Below are 17,322 nucleotides of genomic sequence, written 5' to 3'. Positions count from 1 at the left end.
TAGGAGATGCCCGGGATTTTACGGAAGTATCTCATCTCTACTACCTGTATTTTCTGTTCAAGTTTTGCTGGAAGGATCCATGTCTTGCACGCATAGAAAAATGGAGATGACCAATGCGTGCAGCAGTTTCAGTTTGGATTCCAGGGAGATGTTTTTATTCCTCCAAATTGGCTTTAGCTTTGCCACTGTTGCTGCTGTTTGCGCAGTTCTTGCCCCAATTTCTGCCTTGGATCCTTCATCAGTGATGATTGCCCCCAAATACTTGAACTGTTTCACTGTCTCCAGCTCTTGTCCACAGACAGTGATACGTGAGCTGATCCCATCATGTTTGTTTGTCATCGGCTTGGTTTTCTCTGCACTGATTTCCATGCCATATTTTGTGGAGGCTTTCATCCAAACATTTCACAAAGTTGGCAAGTTCATCTTCGCTGCCTACCAGGCCATCAGTGTCATCAGCGAACCGAAGATTTGGGGTTGTTCGCCCCCCAATGCTGACTCTGCGTGTGTGATCTTCTAGGGCATCAATCATCATGTGCTCCAAGTAGGTGTTGAACAGTGTGGGCGAAAGAAGGCAGCCTTGCCGGACTCCAACTATGGTGCGAAACCACTCTCCTATTGTGCCATTGACAAGAACTGCACTGCTTCGGCATACAGTTGTTTAATGGTAAGAATAAGCTTACGACCAACATTGTACCTCTTCGTGGTTGCCCAGAGAGCTTCGTACCATACTCTGTCAAACGCCTTCTTGAAGTCAACAAAGACGTGGCAGATGTCCTGCTGGTGTTGTAAGAGCTTCTCACATAGAACAAGAAGGTTGAAAATCTGTTCTGTGGTACTTCTTCCAGCACGAAAGCCAGCCTGTTCTTCAGCGATGATATTCTCCACTTGCGGCTTCAATCTGTTCAATATGACTTTCAACATCACTTTGTTGGGATGGCTAATTAAGCTTATGGTCCAGTAATTTTGACACAATTGCAGGTTGCCTTTTTTTGGCAGAGTGGTGATTAGTGACTGTGTCCACATGGAGGGCCACTCACTGGTCTGCCAGATCTTGTTGCAGATCTTGGTGAGTACATCTATTGCTATTTCTCCTTCGAATTTCATCAGTTCAGCTGGGATGTTGTCAATACCTGTACCCTTTCCGTTCTTGAGTGATTTCACAGCTGTCTCCACTTCTTCATGTAGTACTGGAAAGTCATCCACCTCTGTTGAATCTGGGCTGTCTAAGACACTAGGATCTTCATTTGTCTGGTGGTTCTGAAAGGCTCGTTTGCTATTTTTATTATTGATACACTCTTCAATTTTAGGGCATCGTTTTTCAATCCATATCTCCTTGGCCACCTTCATTCCTTTATTGATCTTTCTGCCAATTGCTTTGTATTTATCAGCTCCTTCAGTGCTGTTCTTGTCTCTCAAGTTCTCTTCTGATGTCACACATTTGTAATATTTCATTTGTGACCCGTGGTTTTGTCGTCTTACGATGTTTCCCAAGGATGTCCATTGCTGCCTCATTCATTACAGCATTGAAATGGTTGGTCGTTGTTTCTATGTCATCCTCTACAGCAAGCAGTGGGACAAATTTTCCGCTGATTATTGCTTGGAATGACTCTGCAGTGTTTCGGTCTCTGAGTCATTCTAAGTCAAACTTAGTTCTGGATCTGCTTTTGCAGATCCAGACTAACACGGCTACCCGTCTGATACTTGACACCATGCAAGGCACTGCATTTAGCCATGTGGAGAGGAACTCCAATACGTCTGTTAGTCTATAAGGTACCACAGCACTCTTTGCCGCTTTTAGTTCTGGTGAACTTTGGCCTGACAATTTTCCTTAGCCACAGTCAAAAATTTAGCATCACAAGGTTATGATTGCTTCCAATATCAGCACCAGGAAAGCTCCTTGTTTTAGCTCTGTTAATCCCAGAACGAAATCAGTTTTGAACCATGATGTAGTTGATCTGGCTGTGATGTAGACCATTAGGTGCATGTTACGTTAATCTTTTGGGTGCTTTATGTGCTCCTAATGTGTTTGCAAGAACCAGATTGTTATAGCTGGCAAACTCCAAAAGTCTTAATCCTCTCTCATTGGTTACTGCATTACAGAAAGGGCCACAATAATCTTGCCAATCTGCCTGTGTGTCAGTACCCACGTTAGCATTCCAATCTCCTTGTACAATCAGGATATCTTTCTTGTGTACCTTATCGATGATGTCTTGGAGCTGATTGAAGATTTTTACAATTTGCTCATCATCATAGTCTGTTGTAGGAACGTAGACTTGTACCATTGTGACATTAAACGGTACTGCCTTTAGATGGATGGAAATAAGCCTGCTGGGCATTGGGCAGCATTCTTGATATCTTTATGCACAAGAAATCCTACGCTGTTGACATGTTTGTCCTGTCCACTATAATAGAGTACATGGCCTTCTTCCTCTAGTGCCTCTCCGAAGTTCTTCCATCTGACCTCAGATTCCTAGGAGGTGCCAGGTGTATTGTTCCATTTCGTACGTGAGTTCTTTAAACCTCCCTATTTGTTTCAACGTCCTTACTCTCCATGTGGCTGTGGTGGTGATATCTCTTCCATGGATCCTCTTTGTTGGGGTTACACCAGTAGTATACTGGTCGCATCTGCCCTGGTGGGAGACGGACGGCGTGGTCATTATTAAGATGGGCTGCGATCAATCTGGTATGGACATGGTTGACTTGCTCATCATATGATGTGTCTTGGGCAAATTTCTAACCTGGCGGAGCCCATCCCTCTCAGGCAGCCCCCTTTTAGTCCCCTCTTACGCCATGCAGGAGGAGCAGTGGGCCTATTCTGTCCCCGGACGCACAAGGAGGAGAATATATACAAAATGTAAAGTATTTCCCAGTCATACTGTTTAAATATGACACTACAGCACTATAGTAAATGAAACAATGACTTCACTTGGCTGTGGCTCTTTTGGGTAATGCTGGCTGCTACTTTGGCTCCTGAGTCGCTGAGGTCTGAGCATCGCCGCTCGACAGGGTCTCACTGATTTTCTTTCAAGAGATAATTGAAAAAGTGCGTCATGCTCTCCCCTTCCTCTGTAACAACTTTCCTTCCTCCAGGCCACAGCAGACAAGAAACATCTGCATTTCTCTCTCCCTAACCTCGCTGCCTGCCGCTCATCCCGCCTCCTGATCTCTCCATCCCCTCTTATCCCCATCCCGTGCATCGTCTCCCTCAGTGCAGAAAAGCCAGCTCCCACCTCCATTTGGCCCTAGGTGCCACCCTCCAGCCCTTTTGTGGTTTGTCCCCTGCTGCCCCTCACGCTTGGGTGGAGATCCCTGTAAACAGCCCCTAAAGGAACCATTAGCCTCCTGCAAAATCTGCTCTGCCGTCTACAGCCAATTGTGTGATGAGACCGCTGCCCGTCTTGCTGACCAATGCCGTGTCTCTGTGGCCATCTCTTGCCCTTAGATCGGCAGCTCTGTGGGACAGGGGCTGTCTCTTTGTTTTGGGTTTGTCCAATGCCTAGTGTCCCACTCAATGACTAGCACTCCTAGATGCTACGATAATAGAAATAATTAATAATGAATCCTTGGCTTTAGGTGCCACTACACAGTGAGCCACAAAAAGAAAAGGAGTACTTGTGGCACCTTAGAGACTAAAGCTTATGCTGAAATAAATGGGTTAGTGTCTAAGGTGCCACAAGGACTCCTTTTCTTTTTGCGAATACAGACTAACACGGCTGCTACTCTGAAAAGTGAGCCACAAGGGCGCCTTCAGTGTTGTGTGCATGTCTCCCAGCTTGTGCTGCTTCCAGCCACCTGATGCTGCTGTAGCTCCTGTGCCCCTCCCCTGCTCAGATGGGCAGGGAGCAAGTGCCTCATCTCCCTTGTTCTCCTTGCAGGCCCTGACATGGGGGCTGGCTCCCATGTGCATGAGATCCCATTCCAGTTCAGCCTCCTGAAGCTGCTACCCAAATGCCAGCAGATTGAAATGTTCTTCCTCATGCTGACGGGAGGTGAGCATTGACATTTGTTGGAGACAGGAAGAAGAGTGAAAGCCTAGGGAATGTGACTACTGAGTCAGGCATTCATTGTAACCACGCTCCTTTTGCTGCAGAGTTGTTAGCAGGGAAGCCTTCCTTGTTTGACACTCCTTTCCACAGTGTTGACTGCGGTAACCCTGCTTTTGGGGAAGAGAGGAGGGCTGGATTTGCTGCTGCTTAGTTAGTTTGCTTCCTTGAAAACGAAGCCAGACGCGCACCTACAAAGGGGAGAGAAAGGAAGAGCAAAGGGAAAATGCAGCTGCTATCTCTCATGTTGGCTCGCTTGCAGTCTCACTGCTGGAGAAATACAAGCACAGCACAGAGACTAATCAGCACCCCAAGCGCTGGCAAACTGGTGCCACCCTCAAGCCGTTCAGGGAATTGCTTTTTGTCGTCTTTCAGGCTCCCACAGTGTTGCAAAATGTCCAGTCTTGGCCGGCTAAGCCGGACTCTCTTTAGACGAAGGGCAAAGGGCCAAGGGCCAGGCACAGGAAAGAGGAAATAAGGTGGGGGACGAAAGGGAGGGAGAAGGGGCGACAGCAGAAACTAATGCCTCACGTCCCAGGTGGTGGTTGGAATCTAGCTGGAGCTGAGGTGATCTGGGTCCCCCTCTCTGGCCCAGTCTGGCCAGGGCAGCTCTTGGGATCAGGCCAGTGAAGGCCCATCAGTATCGCAGTGGCTCCTGGCATCCCAGAGTGGGATGGGGGGGGTCTTTCAGCCAGTACTCTCAGGACCCCAAAGCGAGGTGATGGGTGCAGTACCCCAGCCGGTCATCATTTTGTTCACGAGTTAGGTCTAATTTACGACACACCAGTTCTGTTCCATCGATTTCTGTCCCACAGTCCTCCAGCAATGATCCCAACGGTCTGGGGGTGGTATCAGCAGGCTGCCTAGGATGTGGGCTGTCTCCCTCTGTACCTTTTCTATTAACATTGATGTAGGTGATTGGAATGTTTTATAAACTTTCATCTGTTTTTGCACCATTGACCTCACAGCTCGGGGAGGCCCCCGGGCCCCAGTTATTACAGCAGGGTAGGGGAGCTGCCTCCTCACCTCCCTGCAGCAGTGCCAACTCACGTCTCCCAGCTGGGGCATGCGGGGTGGCTCCTGCAGCCCCAGCGTCGCTGGCGGAGATGTTGGGGGGTTGCTGCTGCTCCTGTGCTGGGGTCAGCTTGGCAACAGCTCTGTTTGCTAGTGCCAGGCCTGGGTCTCTTGCTGTCTTGTGGCTTCCTACCTCTTGGACCTCGTCTTCAGCATGGTTCCAGGACCTGGTGTGGGTGGGTGCAGAGAGGTTTGTGTGGCTGATAGTAGAGGGCTCCCTCTCAGCCTTGTGTAAACGTAAAGGGAAAACCTCACCAGTCACGTGCAGCTGGCTCCTTGCTATGAGCTGCCTGTCGGGAGGGGTGCTGGGACAGTAGCTGGCTGGAGGGGGTCTCTGATGCTGGTGGTTCTTTTCTGGAGCAGAGGATGATGTGACGGCCAAGGACTCTTCGTTTGCACCCAATGAAGTGCTGCTAGACTTCTTCCATGGCTGCCTGCAGCACTACCTCAGCGACCGGGAGGTCCCCTTGGCGGACTCGGATCATACAGCCTTCGTGGAGCAGGTCTTGCAGCGGGACCGCGATGGCCACCTGCCCCCATTCACGCTCCCGGTGATCCGAGGTAAGGGGCTGAGAGCCTGGCAGCCGGAGATGTGAGCAAGGGGGCCTTTGGTGCCCTGCACCTGGGCTCCCCTCCTCACAACCTGTCTCTTCAGTTCCAGAAGAGCCCCTGGAGGCCCCTGCGCCCCTGGAACAGCAGGGTCCCTCTCTGGGTGCTCACCCTATTGGCAGTAGCGCTACCAGGGACGTGAGTGGCACCACAAGCACCCTGCAGGTACCTCCCTTGGCCCTGTATCCCTCGTGTTGCTGGGGCCATGGGCCCCCTGCCCCGAAAGCTCCTGAATGCTGCCCAAAGGGGAGCTGCTGGGGCACGGCCCCAGCCCTGTGACAGGGGCTGGGGATGGAGCGCTGAAAATCCAGCCCCTGTCTGTGACGACCCACCAGCGTCTCTTGGCTGCCCAGGGGCTGGGAGAAGCGAGGGCCCCGCTCGGGGGCAGGGACACAGAACTGCCCCAGCTGGCACTGCCCATGGAGAGGGCAGCGAAAGAAAGGGCTGGGGATGACCCAGGACAGGAGCGAGGCTGAGGAGGGCCTGGGGAAGCTGGCCCCATGGTCACCTGTGCTATACCTGCAGTGACGGGGGAGGCCCAGCCTATGCAGCGTGCAGCAGTGCGGATCTGAGCCAGCTGCTCTGTCAGCAGGTCAAGAGCGTGGACGCAGAGGCTGCTGCACCCGAGGGCCAGGCAGCCCCCCTGGGGTGTTTCTGCTCTGCGTCACCCCTCTCTTGCCCTGGGGGCGTCCCTGCAATCTTACCCCCGCTGTGCTCTCTCCTCAGAGCCTGTGCAACGCAGAGCTGCCGGAGGCCGATATGTCCCCGGCCGATGCTGCTGGGTGTCTCCTGCAGTGGCGATGCTATGCCAAGCTGGTCAGTCCACAGCACCTCTTCCTCACCTTCCTGCCAGCCACCTTCCCTGGTGAGTCTGCCCCTGCTGAGCCAGGGAACTGAGTCGGGCGGCAGCGGGAATGCTGAGTGACTCTCTGCGGGGGGACAGCCTTCCAGCTATGTGGGGATGGGCAGAGCTCGAGGCTGAGGGGCTTATCAATGGGCCTCTTGCAGCGCTCTGGGACCAGTCTGGCTGTTGCTTGGCTCCCGTGTGGAGCTTTGGCTTTCCCCAATTTATTGCAACCTAGTTTGGGGTATGCCTTGAGCTCCCCACCCCGCCATGGGGGTGGGGGACCCGAGTGAAGCCCCCTGGGGCTACCAGGGGTGGAGGCTGGGGCGGTTGGCAGGGCGTTCTCTGAGGGCCCTTGCCTCTCACAGGAGGTGGGTATTTAAAGGGTTGATACCAGTTACCCAGGGTGAGCTACTGAGTTGGCTGGCCCTCCAAGCTGCCCTTGGGGTGCTGGGCTGGCAGCAGCCACCGCCTGTCGGGATATGTGGGAAGGGCCTGACCTCTCCTTTCCTTCTCTAGACGTACAGAAGCTGATGGCTTGCTCTCTGGAGAAAGCCCTGAAGGAGGACAGCTCAGCAGGAGAGAGCCTGGACCCTGCCTGTGGGGAGCCGGGCAGAATGGGACTCGAGGAGGCAGCGGCTGCGGCATTCCTACCTACTCTCAGTGTAACGCCGGCCAATGGTACTGACCCCTGGCTCCCCACCCCATATGTTCTGTGGGCAGGGGCCATTCCTGAGCCCAGGAGAGTCCTCCTCTCCCACTCAGAGTGCTTGCCATGGCCAGGCAGGCCAGAGGCTTGTGCACTATGTGCTGCTCCTGGCTCAGCCCGGCGTGGCTGTGCGGTATGCCCGTCCCCTGATAAGGGCATGGGGAAGGGCTGAGGAGTCCCCAGGCAGCATAGCTATGTATGCAGTCAGCACCCCTCCAGAGGGGCCGCTCCTTGGGAAAGGGATGTCTGCTAATCTGGCCCACAGGCTGCAGACCAGGTGACTCTGCCTCCAGCAAAGCAACGGGGCTTCCTCAGAGTGCAGCGCTGGGTGCCAGACAGACACCAGCTCTTCTGCCATGGAGGCCCCTGGATCTCACCCAGACCCTGTCCCGACAGGCTGTTCAGAGTGTGCTGTGTCGCTCTGGTAGCGTGGACCGGAGCCACTGCTCCTTGCTGGAGATCACAGCCCCCACAGGGCAGGGGAAGACACAGCACTGCGGGCGGGGGGTGTTCGAGCCCCATGCAGAGCCCTGGATATTGAAAAGGGGAGGGGGAATCAGTTGGCTGGCTGGTGTCTGAGGAGCGGAGGGCCCATGCTGCTGTACAGAGCCGTGGCAGGGGACAGGAGTGGGAAAGCCCTGGGCCAGCTCCCAGGGAGCTCAGCCCAATATGGTCTGGTGGGGAGAGACTAAGGGAAGTTACAAACCGGTCTCATGCTCCCTGTGGGCCCGAAGAAGGGCTGGGGGGCATGGGAGCAAGACGGGGGGGCGGTGCTCTTGGGGAAACTGGCATACTGAGCGGAATGGGCAATCTAGTGAGGAAAGGGCAAGCCCAGACATAGTGGCTGGTGTCTCGGGCTGTCAGTGGGAAACGCTCCTTCAGGGCATCTCTCTTCTGCAGAAGCAGGCCAGGACGCAGGAGAGCTAGGCGCTGCCCTGCGGAAGGATGTACGCATCTCCTTCAGCCGCCAGGCCTCACAGCCCGAGCTGAGTGAGTGCCACCGGGTCCGCTGCCCCATATACGTCTATAGCTGCTCCATGGAACTGCTGCGGGAGCAGATGGTCAGCCCCCGGACACACCGGCCTCCACGGGACATCTTTTTCAGGTAAAGCCAGCTTCCCTGGCTCTGGGCTGGGAGCGCATCCTCCTTGGGGTGAAAGTGCAGGGAGCTCAGGGCTGCACAGTCGAGTCTTTCCTGTGCAGGATGCTGGCTCCAGCCTTGCCCTAGTCTGCTGGCATACTCCTTCTCACTCACAGTGGTGCCTGTCTGCCTGCAGGAGCTTGTAGGCTGGCCATGGCCCGGCCTGGCCCTGCACAGATTACCTCTTCCTCCAGCAGGGCTGAGTGGTGATGCTGCTGCTCTTTTCCAGGTCCCAGTTTCTGGAGCGCCCCACAAATGCCACCTGGCTAGACCACAAGCACAAGGAGCTGGTGAGTTACTGCACGCTGCTGCAGGAGCACTCGCACCAGTGCTATGTGAAAGGTAAGGAGAGGGGCATGGCAAGGCGCTGTGCCCTGGCATGGAGGGGGGCTGAACCAGGGCCTTCCTAGACGCCACTCTCTGGCGGGCGAGGGGAGGGGTGCACTCTCTTCAGGAAACTAGTTTCTTGTCAGAGTTGGCTTAAAGCTGTTCCCGCATGGCCCCTTGGGGCCCAGGTGTGTGGGCACAGCTGTGGGGAGCTCAGCACAGAGCGGGCACTGCTTGCTAAGTCCTCTCATTGTGGGCTTTCTGAGCTGCCTGAGTAACCTTGGCCATGGACTCCCTTCCCACCTCCTGCCCTGCTGGACACAGCCATGCACTCAGCCCGGTGTTACACCCACAGGGCTGTTCAAGAGCCTGCAGCAGTCGCATAGCATCAGCTCCCAGGACCTTCTCACAGCCATGGACTACTGCGAGGAGCTGCTGCAGGAGATAGACATCACCAACTTCCTGCTGACCCTCTGCAGCCACGTTCGGGCCTTCCGCGAGAGCCACCGGCACTTCCATACGCACCCCAGGGCAGCCAGCCTGGAGCAGGAGGAAGAGCCGCTCTCCAGGGAGAGAGGCGTCCTCATCTCAGAGTCTAGGTAGGAGCCATCTGCCACCCTTCCCATTGATTCAGGGAAGAGCTGTGAGCTCCTGGGCCTTCATGGGTCATTTTCACGCAGAGGAGACACAGCGTCATGGAGCAGGACGGCTAAGAAAGTAAGGCAGCATTGGGTTGGGGGCTGCAGTGTGTACTCCCTCTCCCTGGTGCTGCCAAGGGGTACGGTGCCTAGGCACAGAATGGCACGAGATGTCTGCATGACGAGTTCTGTGGCTGGTGGACTTCGTGCTGAGCCAAGGTCTGCGGCATGGCTGCAGGGCCCTGAATCCCACAGGATCAGCTGGTTAATACCCGCTGTGTGCAGAGAGACCAGCCCCAGTCAGCACTGAGCAGGGACAGTGTTGCACTCTGCCCACTTCTCCAGAGGCACCAGCCCTCCCCCGTGTGCCTGGACTCTGTGTCTGTACCCAGACCCCGATCTGACTCCCTCTGCTCCTCTCCTGAAAGCCTGGCAAAGGCCTGGTATAGACACAGCTGCCCCCCAGCCCTTGTATAGAGTCCAAGGCCTGATACCAAGCTGCTGTCTCTCTACTCTTCTTCCTGGGTCCTACCCCCCGGGCTTAGCAGAGGGGCACGGTACCCAGCAGGGCCTGCGTGGCAGTCTGGGTACCTAGTGGAGTTGGCTGCCATGGGCAGAGGTGTTTTCCGGCACCTTGGGCTGAGTGGGTTATAAGTCTGTTACTGGCTAGGGATGGTGGCATTGTACCTGGAGGTGACAGTGACTCTGTTCATGGTTCGTACTGTGCCCATCTGGCTTGTATGCATGTGGCCTCGTCAGTGCGGAGATGGAGGACTACAGCGAGCAGGACCACGGAGGTTTCTCATGCCCCACTGAGGAGCCCAAGATCAGCGCCAGCTGCTGCCCGGAGTTCCCCCTATCCCTGCTGGAGAGTGACCAGCCCTGCCAGGTGCACCCCAACCTGCATAAAATCATCCAGGTGAGGGAGGGGAACAAGCATGCAGTGAGCTGAGGCCAGAGCGGGTCAGTCTCACATTCACAATCTCCTTTCTCTCTTGGCAGGAGAAGTTCCTGGAAATCGGGAGTTTGCATTTTAAGCCAGTGCTGTCGAATCCTCATTATTTCTTCTACTGTCCGCCCTGTGCCAAGAAAGAGGTGTGTGTGTGGGGCGGGGGCTTGGGTCCCTGTGCCTGGTGCGGCCCCAGTGCCCTGGTGGCGGGACAAGTGAACTAGGCTCTGCCAAGGAGGGAAGTGCTATTTGTCTTTCCCCAGGTCTACCCTTTGGGCGTCCACTGAGCCCCCGGGGCGCTGGAGCAGCCTGCCCTGCTGCCCAGCCTTTTGACTGACACGAGCTTGTTCCCCCTGCTCAGGAGGAGGCCTCCCGGGACCAGGCAGACAGGAAGGGCAGCGAGGACATGGAGGGGTCAGAGGCTGAACTGGCAGCTGAAGAAGGTAACTCTTTGTCCTCCCTACAGAGTGCATGTGCCTGGCAGTAGTGCCGTGGGGGCTGGACTCCACCACACTTCACGGCCGGGGGAGCTTGGCTGGACTGCACTTAGTGTTCCAGCGTAGCTCTGGGAGCAGTGTGAAGATCTCTCTCCTCTTTCTCCCGCCCCGCCCCGGCCCCCCCCCACACACGCGCACACACACACACACAACTGCCGTAGCTGTACGGGCAGAAGCCCTAGTGTAGCTGCAGTTATAAGTGCGGCTCATTGGGGGGCCAGTCCTGGCCATGCTGACACTGCTGCTGTGAGCTGCGTCTCCGCTAGCAGGGTAATAGTGCGGTTACACTGTGCTAGAGTGGAGCAGCCCTGTGTATGCGCAGGGACCGTGTCGGGCTGCGGCATTGCCACGGAGAGTGACCCAGAGCTGGAGGTGGAGTATCGGGAGAAGCTGGAGAACGAATTCCTAGACGTGGGCTCCCTCTCGGACTCGAACACCGTCAACCACGATGACGACGACTCGTTCAGCGTCCTGGGCGGGGACTCGCTGAATGAGCAGGAGCTCCTGGAGCAGGAGATGCCACCGCTCTTCATGCACCTGACCTGCTCTGTGAAATTGCGCAGCCAGCACAGCTCTATGCCCGTGCGGTCGCTGCCCACCTGCCTGGGTAAGAGCGTGCCTGCAGGCGGCCAGGGCTAGGGCCTTGGCTGCAGCCTGAGCTGAAGGGTTCCAGCGGGGAGCCTGGGTCGATGCCAGGCTGCTGGCTGGGTGAGCGGAGCACCTTGGAGCACAGCGCGCTCGTTTCTCCCTCTGCCCCAGAGGCTGCTCGCTTGAGGCAGGTTCCCACCCAGGCTGGAGGCCAGAGCTCTCCCAGTACCATGCTGGTGCCATCAGCCAGCCAGCCCTCCTGGTCCCTGGGGAAGTGGCTTCAGGGTGCTCCACAGGAACTGCAGAACCTGGGCTTCCCCTGCACCCCTCAGGGGCCTCTTCCACCTGTCTGAGCAGGGTGGAGTTTGGCACAGGACCCCCATGCCAGCCCCTTCTCCTTACCTCCTGGTGTCCTTCCTCAGGGGAAGTGCTGAGCTGCCTGGAGAGCCACCAGGCTATGGCCAGCATTGATCTCAGCGACCTCTGTGTGACCCTGGACATCTTCGTGCTGACTTTGCCGCTGGAGATAGAAGGTGTAAACGCTGACCTTCACCACAACAGGTGGGTGTGGGACCGGGCTGGCTCCCCTGAACTGACCCCTCCAGACCAGGGGCTGGCTTCCCCAGCCCTGCCGATCTATAGAGCAGGTGCCCGGCTCCCCTAGCCCTGTCGACCGGCAGACCTTCAGACCAGGCACCCAGCTGGCCTGACTCTCCTGAACTGTGACCCCTCCAGACAAGGAAGGTGGAATTCCCCCCTTGCATCCTGGACCCTCCTGTAGAGCCAGACTGCCCTGATTCCCCGTGATGTGGCACCAGGGTCCCTGGCTATGGGAGAAACAGCCCTCTGTTCCACAGCTGCCCAGCCCTAGCCTGGGGCCCCTGCACTCCACTGGAGCCACCTCTGTGTGGCTCCTGCCTGGGGCTCTGGGGCTGCTGTCCCAACCTGTGCTCTCTTCCCATGGCAGGTACACGTCTGAGAGCAGCATCTCCTTCGCCCGCTCACCCGGGCAGCCCTCCTCCTTTCGCTCGGACGAGGAGCTCATGCACAACCTGGAACGGCTGCCGTCTACGGGAGGCGAGAGGTATTGCACCCCTTGGCCTGGCAGCTGGGCTGGTACGCTGGACATCATGCTAGGCTGCAGTGCAGGGGGCGTGGGAGAATGAACCCTACTGTTCTGTCTCTCATAGGCACCCAGCGCTCTCCAACCTCCCAGGGGTACACAGACAAGCTGTCGAAGCCACCATGAATGAGGTGAGCCCTGGCTGCCCTGCCTGGGTCACCGCAGAGCCGCCTTCTCGCCCAACCAAGCGTGTCCCAGCCCGGGGACCAATGCTGCCTGCAGCAGGCTGCATACTGGCTGTGTGCTGCCCAGCTGCTGGGGCAAATCTGTCTGAATCCAGCCAAGGTCTGGGGTTGGTGCAGGAGGGTCTCTGGCCACTAGTGGGCGTGGCTGGGGAGGGATATAGAGACCCAGGATGCATGGCGGGGAGTGTGGGGACAGGTCATCCAGGTCGTGTCCTTGGCCCTTAGATCCGTTGGCTTCTGGATGATGAGATGGTGTCTGCCCTGCGCCGCTCGCAGGCGGTCAGCGCCTCGGTCCTGGACCGGGTCGCCACCCATGTCTACAGCTCCCAGGGGCGGCCCAGCTGCCACAGTGAGGTGGTGCCCCTGCAGTTTGTCTTCGGGCCCGAGCACTCCTTGGAGAAGTTCAGAGAGGTGAGAGCCCCACGGCCCCTGCCGATGTGTCCCGCCCCACCCCCACGTGCGTGCCCAGTATACTCTCTGCTCTGCCCTCGGCAGTGGCCAGCCCCCCTTCCAGCGCACTCTCCTGGGCTCTGTGTTGCAGGAGTTCCGGAGAATGACCCTGCCGGGCTACGTGCTCAATGCAGAGGGCTGTGATTACCACTACGTCTCCGTCAGCCGCCTGCGCCCCATGGAGACCCTCGCCAGTACTGTCCACAGCCTGCAGCAGCCCCCACAGGCGTGGCCGAGCCCCCTAGAGACCCCCGCCAGCGCTGTCCCCAGCCTGCAGCGGCCTGCGCCAGGAGGAAGCCCTGGAGCAGCCCAGAGCCATGTTGGGCAGGAGGGGAGTAGCGAAGCAGATGCTGAAGGCCTCCAGCCAAACCATCCAATGCCCTCCCTGCCGCAGGGAACTGGGGGCCTCTGGGCCTGGCCAGTGGGTGAGAGCCAGTTTGGGCCAGATGTGGGAAATGCACTGGGTGAGAGCGACCAGATGCAGGATGAGGTGAGAAGGATGGATGCTGTCTGGATGGCATGGGGGAGCTGAGCTTTGGCAACCAGCCCTGGGGGTGGGTCAGTAATGCAGTCCCTGGTTTGGGTGCAGGAGCCACAGGAGGTGCTGAGGCTGGAGCAAAGTGGAGTGGTGGAGCAAAGTGGAGCTGTGGGGCACAGCTCGCTGGAGGAGGCAGCCCGGGAGATGACCCCCCTGACTCCTCCCCACTCTCGGTTCCTGCCCTTGTCCTCGGAGAAGGGGAGTGCTGAGAAATCGCCATCTACAGCGATCCTGTCTGACTCGGGGACCCAGGGCAGGGAAGGTAGGAGCCCTGATGGGGCTGGGCAGCATGTGCTGGGCTGGAGCCTACGGCATGAGAGCAGCTTCCTGGGTGGTGCCTCGTGGTCCCTGCTTGACACGGGTGTTCTGCATCGGGGGAGCCCTGCTCCTGGGAATGGGGTGTCTCAAGGCCGTCTGCCTCCCCCTTTCCATGCCAGCCTGGGGGGTTGGTTCTGCTTGTTGGCACACGGAGGTTCATGAACTGGGCTGTGCTGGGTGTCTCTAGGCACACAGGCCGCTCCAGAGTCAGTCCCGGGCCTGTCACTGTACCTCCCAGAACCCTGGGCCTGTGCTGCTCATCGGGTGGTGTGATGTCCCACCCTGTGGAGTCTGGGAGCGCAGGTCTGGGAGCTGCAACAAGTGCTCTGCTAAGTGCTCCCTCTTCTCCCGCAGGCGCCAGTAAGCAGCGTCCCAGCCGAGTGCAGAGTCTAGTGTCAAGCCAGGGCAGCATGGACTCGGATCACTTAGGTGAGATTCTCCTCGGCAAGGGCAGGCAGCGTGGGGCACGGGACTTGCTGGGGCGCTGGGCTCCAAGGTGCCGGCTACTGCTCTGGAAGGAACCGGGGGAGGGCTGAGTTCACAGGGCCTGTGTTTCTGCGGCAGGTTACGATGGAGGGAGCAGTGACTCAGAGTGCGAGGAAGCCCTGATGAGCGACCATGACCCCAAGTGCCCCCTGATGCCAGATTTCTGGCTCATTGTAAAGATCCAGCAGGACCGGGTAGAGGTGTATTCTCACACACGGTAATGAAGGTGCTGTGCCAGCTCCCATCTCCACACCCCCTTCCTGTCACTTGCATTGGCCCGCAGACTTCTCCTGCTCTCTGCCCCCAGTGCCTTTGCTCCCTTGTAACCTGCTCCCAGCCTTGCTCGCTCCTTGCATCTGCTGTCTGTCTCGGGGGCACCCTGGTTGCCCCCAGCCCAGCACTGGGGTGTTCGGGTGCCAGCCATGTCACATGGGGCACAGGACACAACAGCCCCTGTCACAACGCTCACGACCTCAGACAAACAGCTGGGTGGTTCGTTCTCACGTGTGGCAGGGTAAGCTGGGCTAATGCTGCCAATCTCTGTGAGCTGAGCTAGCTGGGGCTTCCTGTCGCTCTGCCCTTCCAGCTGCCCCCCCAGCCATGGCCGTGGCCAGGGGGATTGGGGCAGGCACCTAGCCACTCATGGGAGAAGCTGCCTTCCTTGCTAGCAACTCTGCTGCTCCCTGTCTGGAGCCTGTAATGGCCGCACACCCCACTCAGCAGGACTCTGCGGCCTCTGCTGCTCCCAGCCCCTCCCCACTGGATCCCACTCGCTCCCCTCTGCTGATCCTTCCCACAGCAGACGGAGTCCCCCTGCACCTTCGCCTGCAGTCTGGGTCGCGGGGTGCGAGTCTCCGTCCTGCCCCAGTATGCCTGCCCCAAGCCTGCTCCCACAGGTTCTGAGATCCCCTTGTCTGCCCTTCTCTCCAGGACCCCCATGTGACTGCTCTCACTCCCAGCCCTGCGCCCCAGTCTTGGGTCTCTGCTCTCACAGCCCCAGTTCACATCTCCCTGCCAAGGAGTGATTCGTTTTCTCTCCCTATGTTGTCCTGCCAGCCACTCTGGCTGTTGCTTTTTCCATTGTCCAGGCTTGGGGTCCTGACTGGCTGTGCTCCCCTTCCATGCATCACTCCACTCCTCTCTATCCCTCCTGCCCACTGGGAGACCAGCCCTTTCTGCCAGCTTTCCCCCGTCCCTGCCAGCTGCCAAGGACCTCCCCAGTGCAGCTGGGGCTCCCAGGCCCTGTGCCCATCGCTGGGCCCCGTAGCCTATACCCCATAGGCCTGCTGACCTCCCTCTCTTATCCCCACGAAGCAGCCCAAGTGCGGAGCAGATGGCGATGGCTGAGGCCGGGAAGGAGCCGGCCGAGGAATGTCTGCGTCTCCACCAGACCGTGGTGAGGAAGATTGGCGAGATCTGCAGGGTTGTTAACCAGGTAACGTGGCTCCTGGGGAGGCTCTGGCGCTTTGAGGCCCAGCCTGGCTCTCGAATGAACAGGGGTTCCTGGGCTCGGCCCAGCACCCAGTTCCCTTCTGTAGCACCAGAGCAAGGAGGGTTCTGCAGCCCTTGTTCCGCCTGGGCCCTGGGTTCCAGCGTTGCTTGCCCTGGGGCCCGGGCCGTGGTGAGCCGGCCTGAGCCCCCCATGTCTGTTGCAGCACTTGCTGCTGCAGGACCTGCACGACAGCCACGTCTGCAACACGCTGCTGGTGGCGGAGAGCGAGGAGGACATCTGGAAGAGCGAGACTCCCTACAATTCCTACCGGCAGCGCGCCCAGCCCACCGATGGTAAGCCACTCTCCTCCCCTGCTGCCAGGCAGGGAAAGGCCTGCAGCCCCGGCATGACCAGAGTGCCCTACTCTCTGCCCTGCAGATTACTCCACCGAGGAGAGCTACCAGCCCCGTGACTACCTGGCAGCCACCATGCAGTTCATGCCAGGTCACTTTGCCTGCCCCGTGGTGTGGAGCACCCTCATCCATGTGCACTCCCGTCTCAAGATGGGGCCCAACATGGGAGTCTCGCGAGGTGCGTACCATCGGGGTCCCCTCGCTGCCATAGGGACCGACTGCCCTGCTGACACAGACGGGCGGGCCCTGCCTTTCCCAAGCATCCGGCAGGCGGGAGTCTGAGCGGTGCCTGCGGAGGCCCCATGTCTGCACCAGGGGGCAGAGCGCTCAGTTGGGCAGCGGGCTGCAGAACAGAGCTCAGTGTCCTGTGTCTCTGCAGCTATCCAGGCGCTGCGCTCGGTGCTCAATGCTTTCTGCGTGGTGAACAGGAAGAACATGTTTGTCTACCAGGAGCGATCCACCAAGTCAGTCTTCTACCTCCGGTAAGGAGCCCCCTTCCCCAACCCTGCCCCTGGTCGCCTTGTCCCTAGGCCGTGCCCCCATCCCGGGCTATTGCCCTGGATTTCTGGGCTCCTTGGGGCAGGGACGGTCTGTGTCTGGGCAGCACCCGCAGTGACTGCACCATTCCACCGGGGTGCCAGGCAGACTGGGTCCCTCCTGCCCGCTGCTGCCTGGCCCTCCACACGGAGACCCGTTGAGCCTGCAGTAAAAACCCCACTGAACTCTTGCTCCTTTTCACTGACACCTTAATGCCCCAGGCCCCACCCCCTAGGGCTGAGGCTGCTGCCCCACACTTCTCCCGTCCCTCTCTCCCTGTGCCCAGACTCTCTGAAACCACCCACAGCGGGAAGGCGTGGGAAGGGGAGAGCATCCAGGGCTGTGTGTGCCGCTCGCTGGCTCTGACGCGCAGTCAGGAGCCCATTTACACGGAGGATCAGACAGTAAGTCTGCAGTGCTC

The 17,322-nt window shown here is 58.2% G+C and overlaps 1 protein-coding gene across 12 annotated transcripts in view; it reads left to right on the top strand.

The window, feature by feature from the left end:
- Positions 1-17,322, top strand: part of SZT2 (SZT2 subunit of KICSTOR complex) — a 71,035-nt gene that overhangs the window by 25,641 nt on the left and 28,072 nt on the right. For 9 of the 12 annotated variants that reach the window (XM_048862528.2, XM_075131925.1, XM_075131922.1 and 6 more), the window contains 25 exons: positions 3,876-3,989; positions 5,481-5,678; positions 5,773-5,891; positions 6,453-6,591; positions 7,090-7,251; positions 8,180-8,384; positions 8,650-8,762; positions 9,103-9,346; positions 10,145-10,304; positions 10,388-10,480; positions 10,696-10,777; positions 11,154-11,438; positions 11,842-11,980; positions 12,387-12,503; positions 12,610-12,673; positions 12,953-13,138; positions 13,269-13,667; positions 13,767-13,977; positions 14,388-14,462; positions 14,598-14,736; positions 15,834-15,954; positions 16,175-16,304; positions 16,390-16,542; positions 16,744-16,846; positions 17,188-17,305. In XM_048862528.2, coding sequence (XP_048718485.2) covers positions 3,876-3,989; positions 5,481-5,678; positions 5,773-5,891; positions 6,453-6,591; positions 7,090-7,251; positions 8,180-8,384; positions 8,650-8,762; positions 9,103-9,346; positions 10,145-10,304; positions 10,388-10,480; positions 10,696-10,777; positions 11,154-11,438; positions 11,842-11,980; positions 12,387-12,503; positions 12,610-12,673; positions 12,953-13,138; positions 13,269-13,667; positions 13,767-13,977; positions 14,388-14,462; positions 14,598-14,736; positions 15,834-15,954; positions 16,175-16,304; positions 16,390-16,542; positions 16,744-16,846; positions 17,188-17,305 — 3,869 coding nt within the window. The remainder of the gene's footprint in view (positions 1-3,875; positions 3,990-5,480; positions 5,679-5,772; positions 5,892-6,452; positions 6,592-7,089; positions 7,252-8,179; positions 8,385-8,649; positions 8,763-9,102; positions 9,347-10,144; positions 10,305-10,387; positions 10,481-10,695; positions 10,778-11,153; positions 11,439-11,841; positions 11,981-12,386; positions 12,504-12,609; positions 12,674-12,952; positions 13,139-13,268; positions 13,668-13,766; positions 13,978-14,387; positions 14,463-14,597; positions 14,737-15,833; positions 15,955-16,174; positions 16,305-16,389; positions 16,543-16,743; positions 16,847-17,187; positions 17,306-17,322) is intronic. The other 3 variants (XM_048862533.2, XM_075131924.1, XM_075131920.1) reach the window with 1 other exon arrangement.

The sequence above is a fragment of the Caretta caretta genome, chromosome 8, assembly GCF_965140235.1.
Source record: "Caretta caretta isolate rCarCar2 chromosome 8, rCarCar1.hap1, whole genome shotgun sequence".
NCBI classification, from domain to species: Eukaryota; Metazoa; Chordata; order Testudines; family Cheloniidae; genus Caretta; species Caretta caretta.
This window is presented reverse-complemented; position numbering and strand designations above follow the sequence as displayed.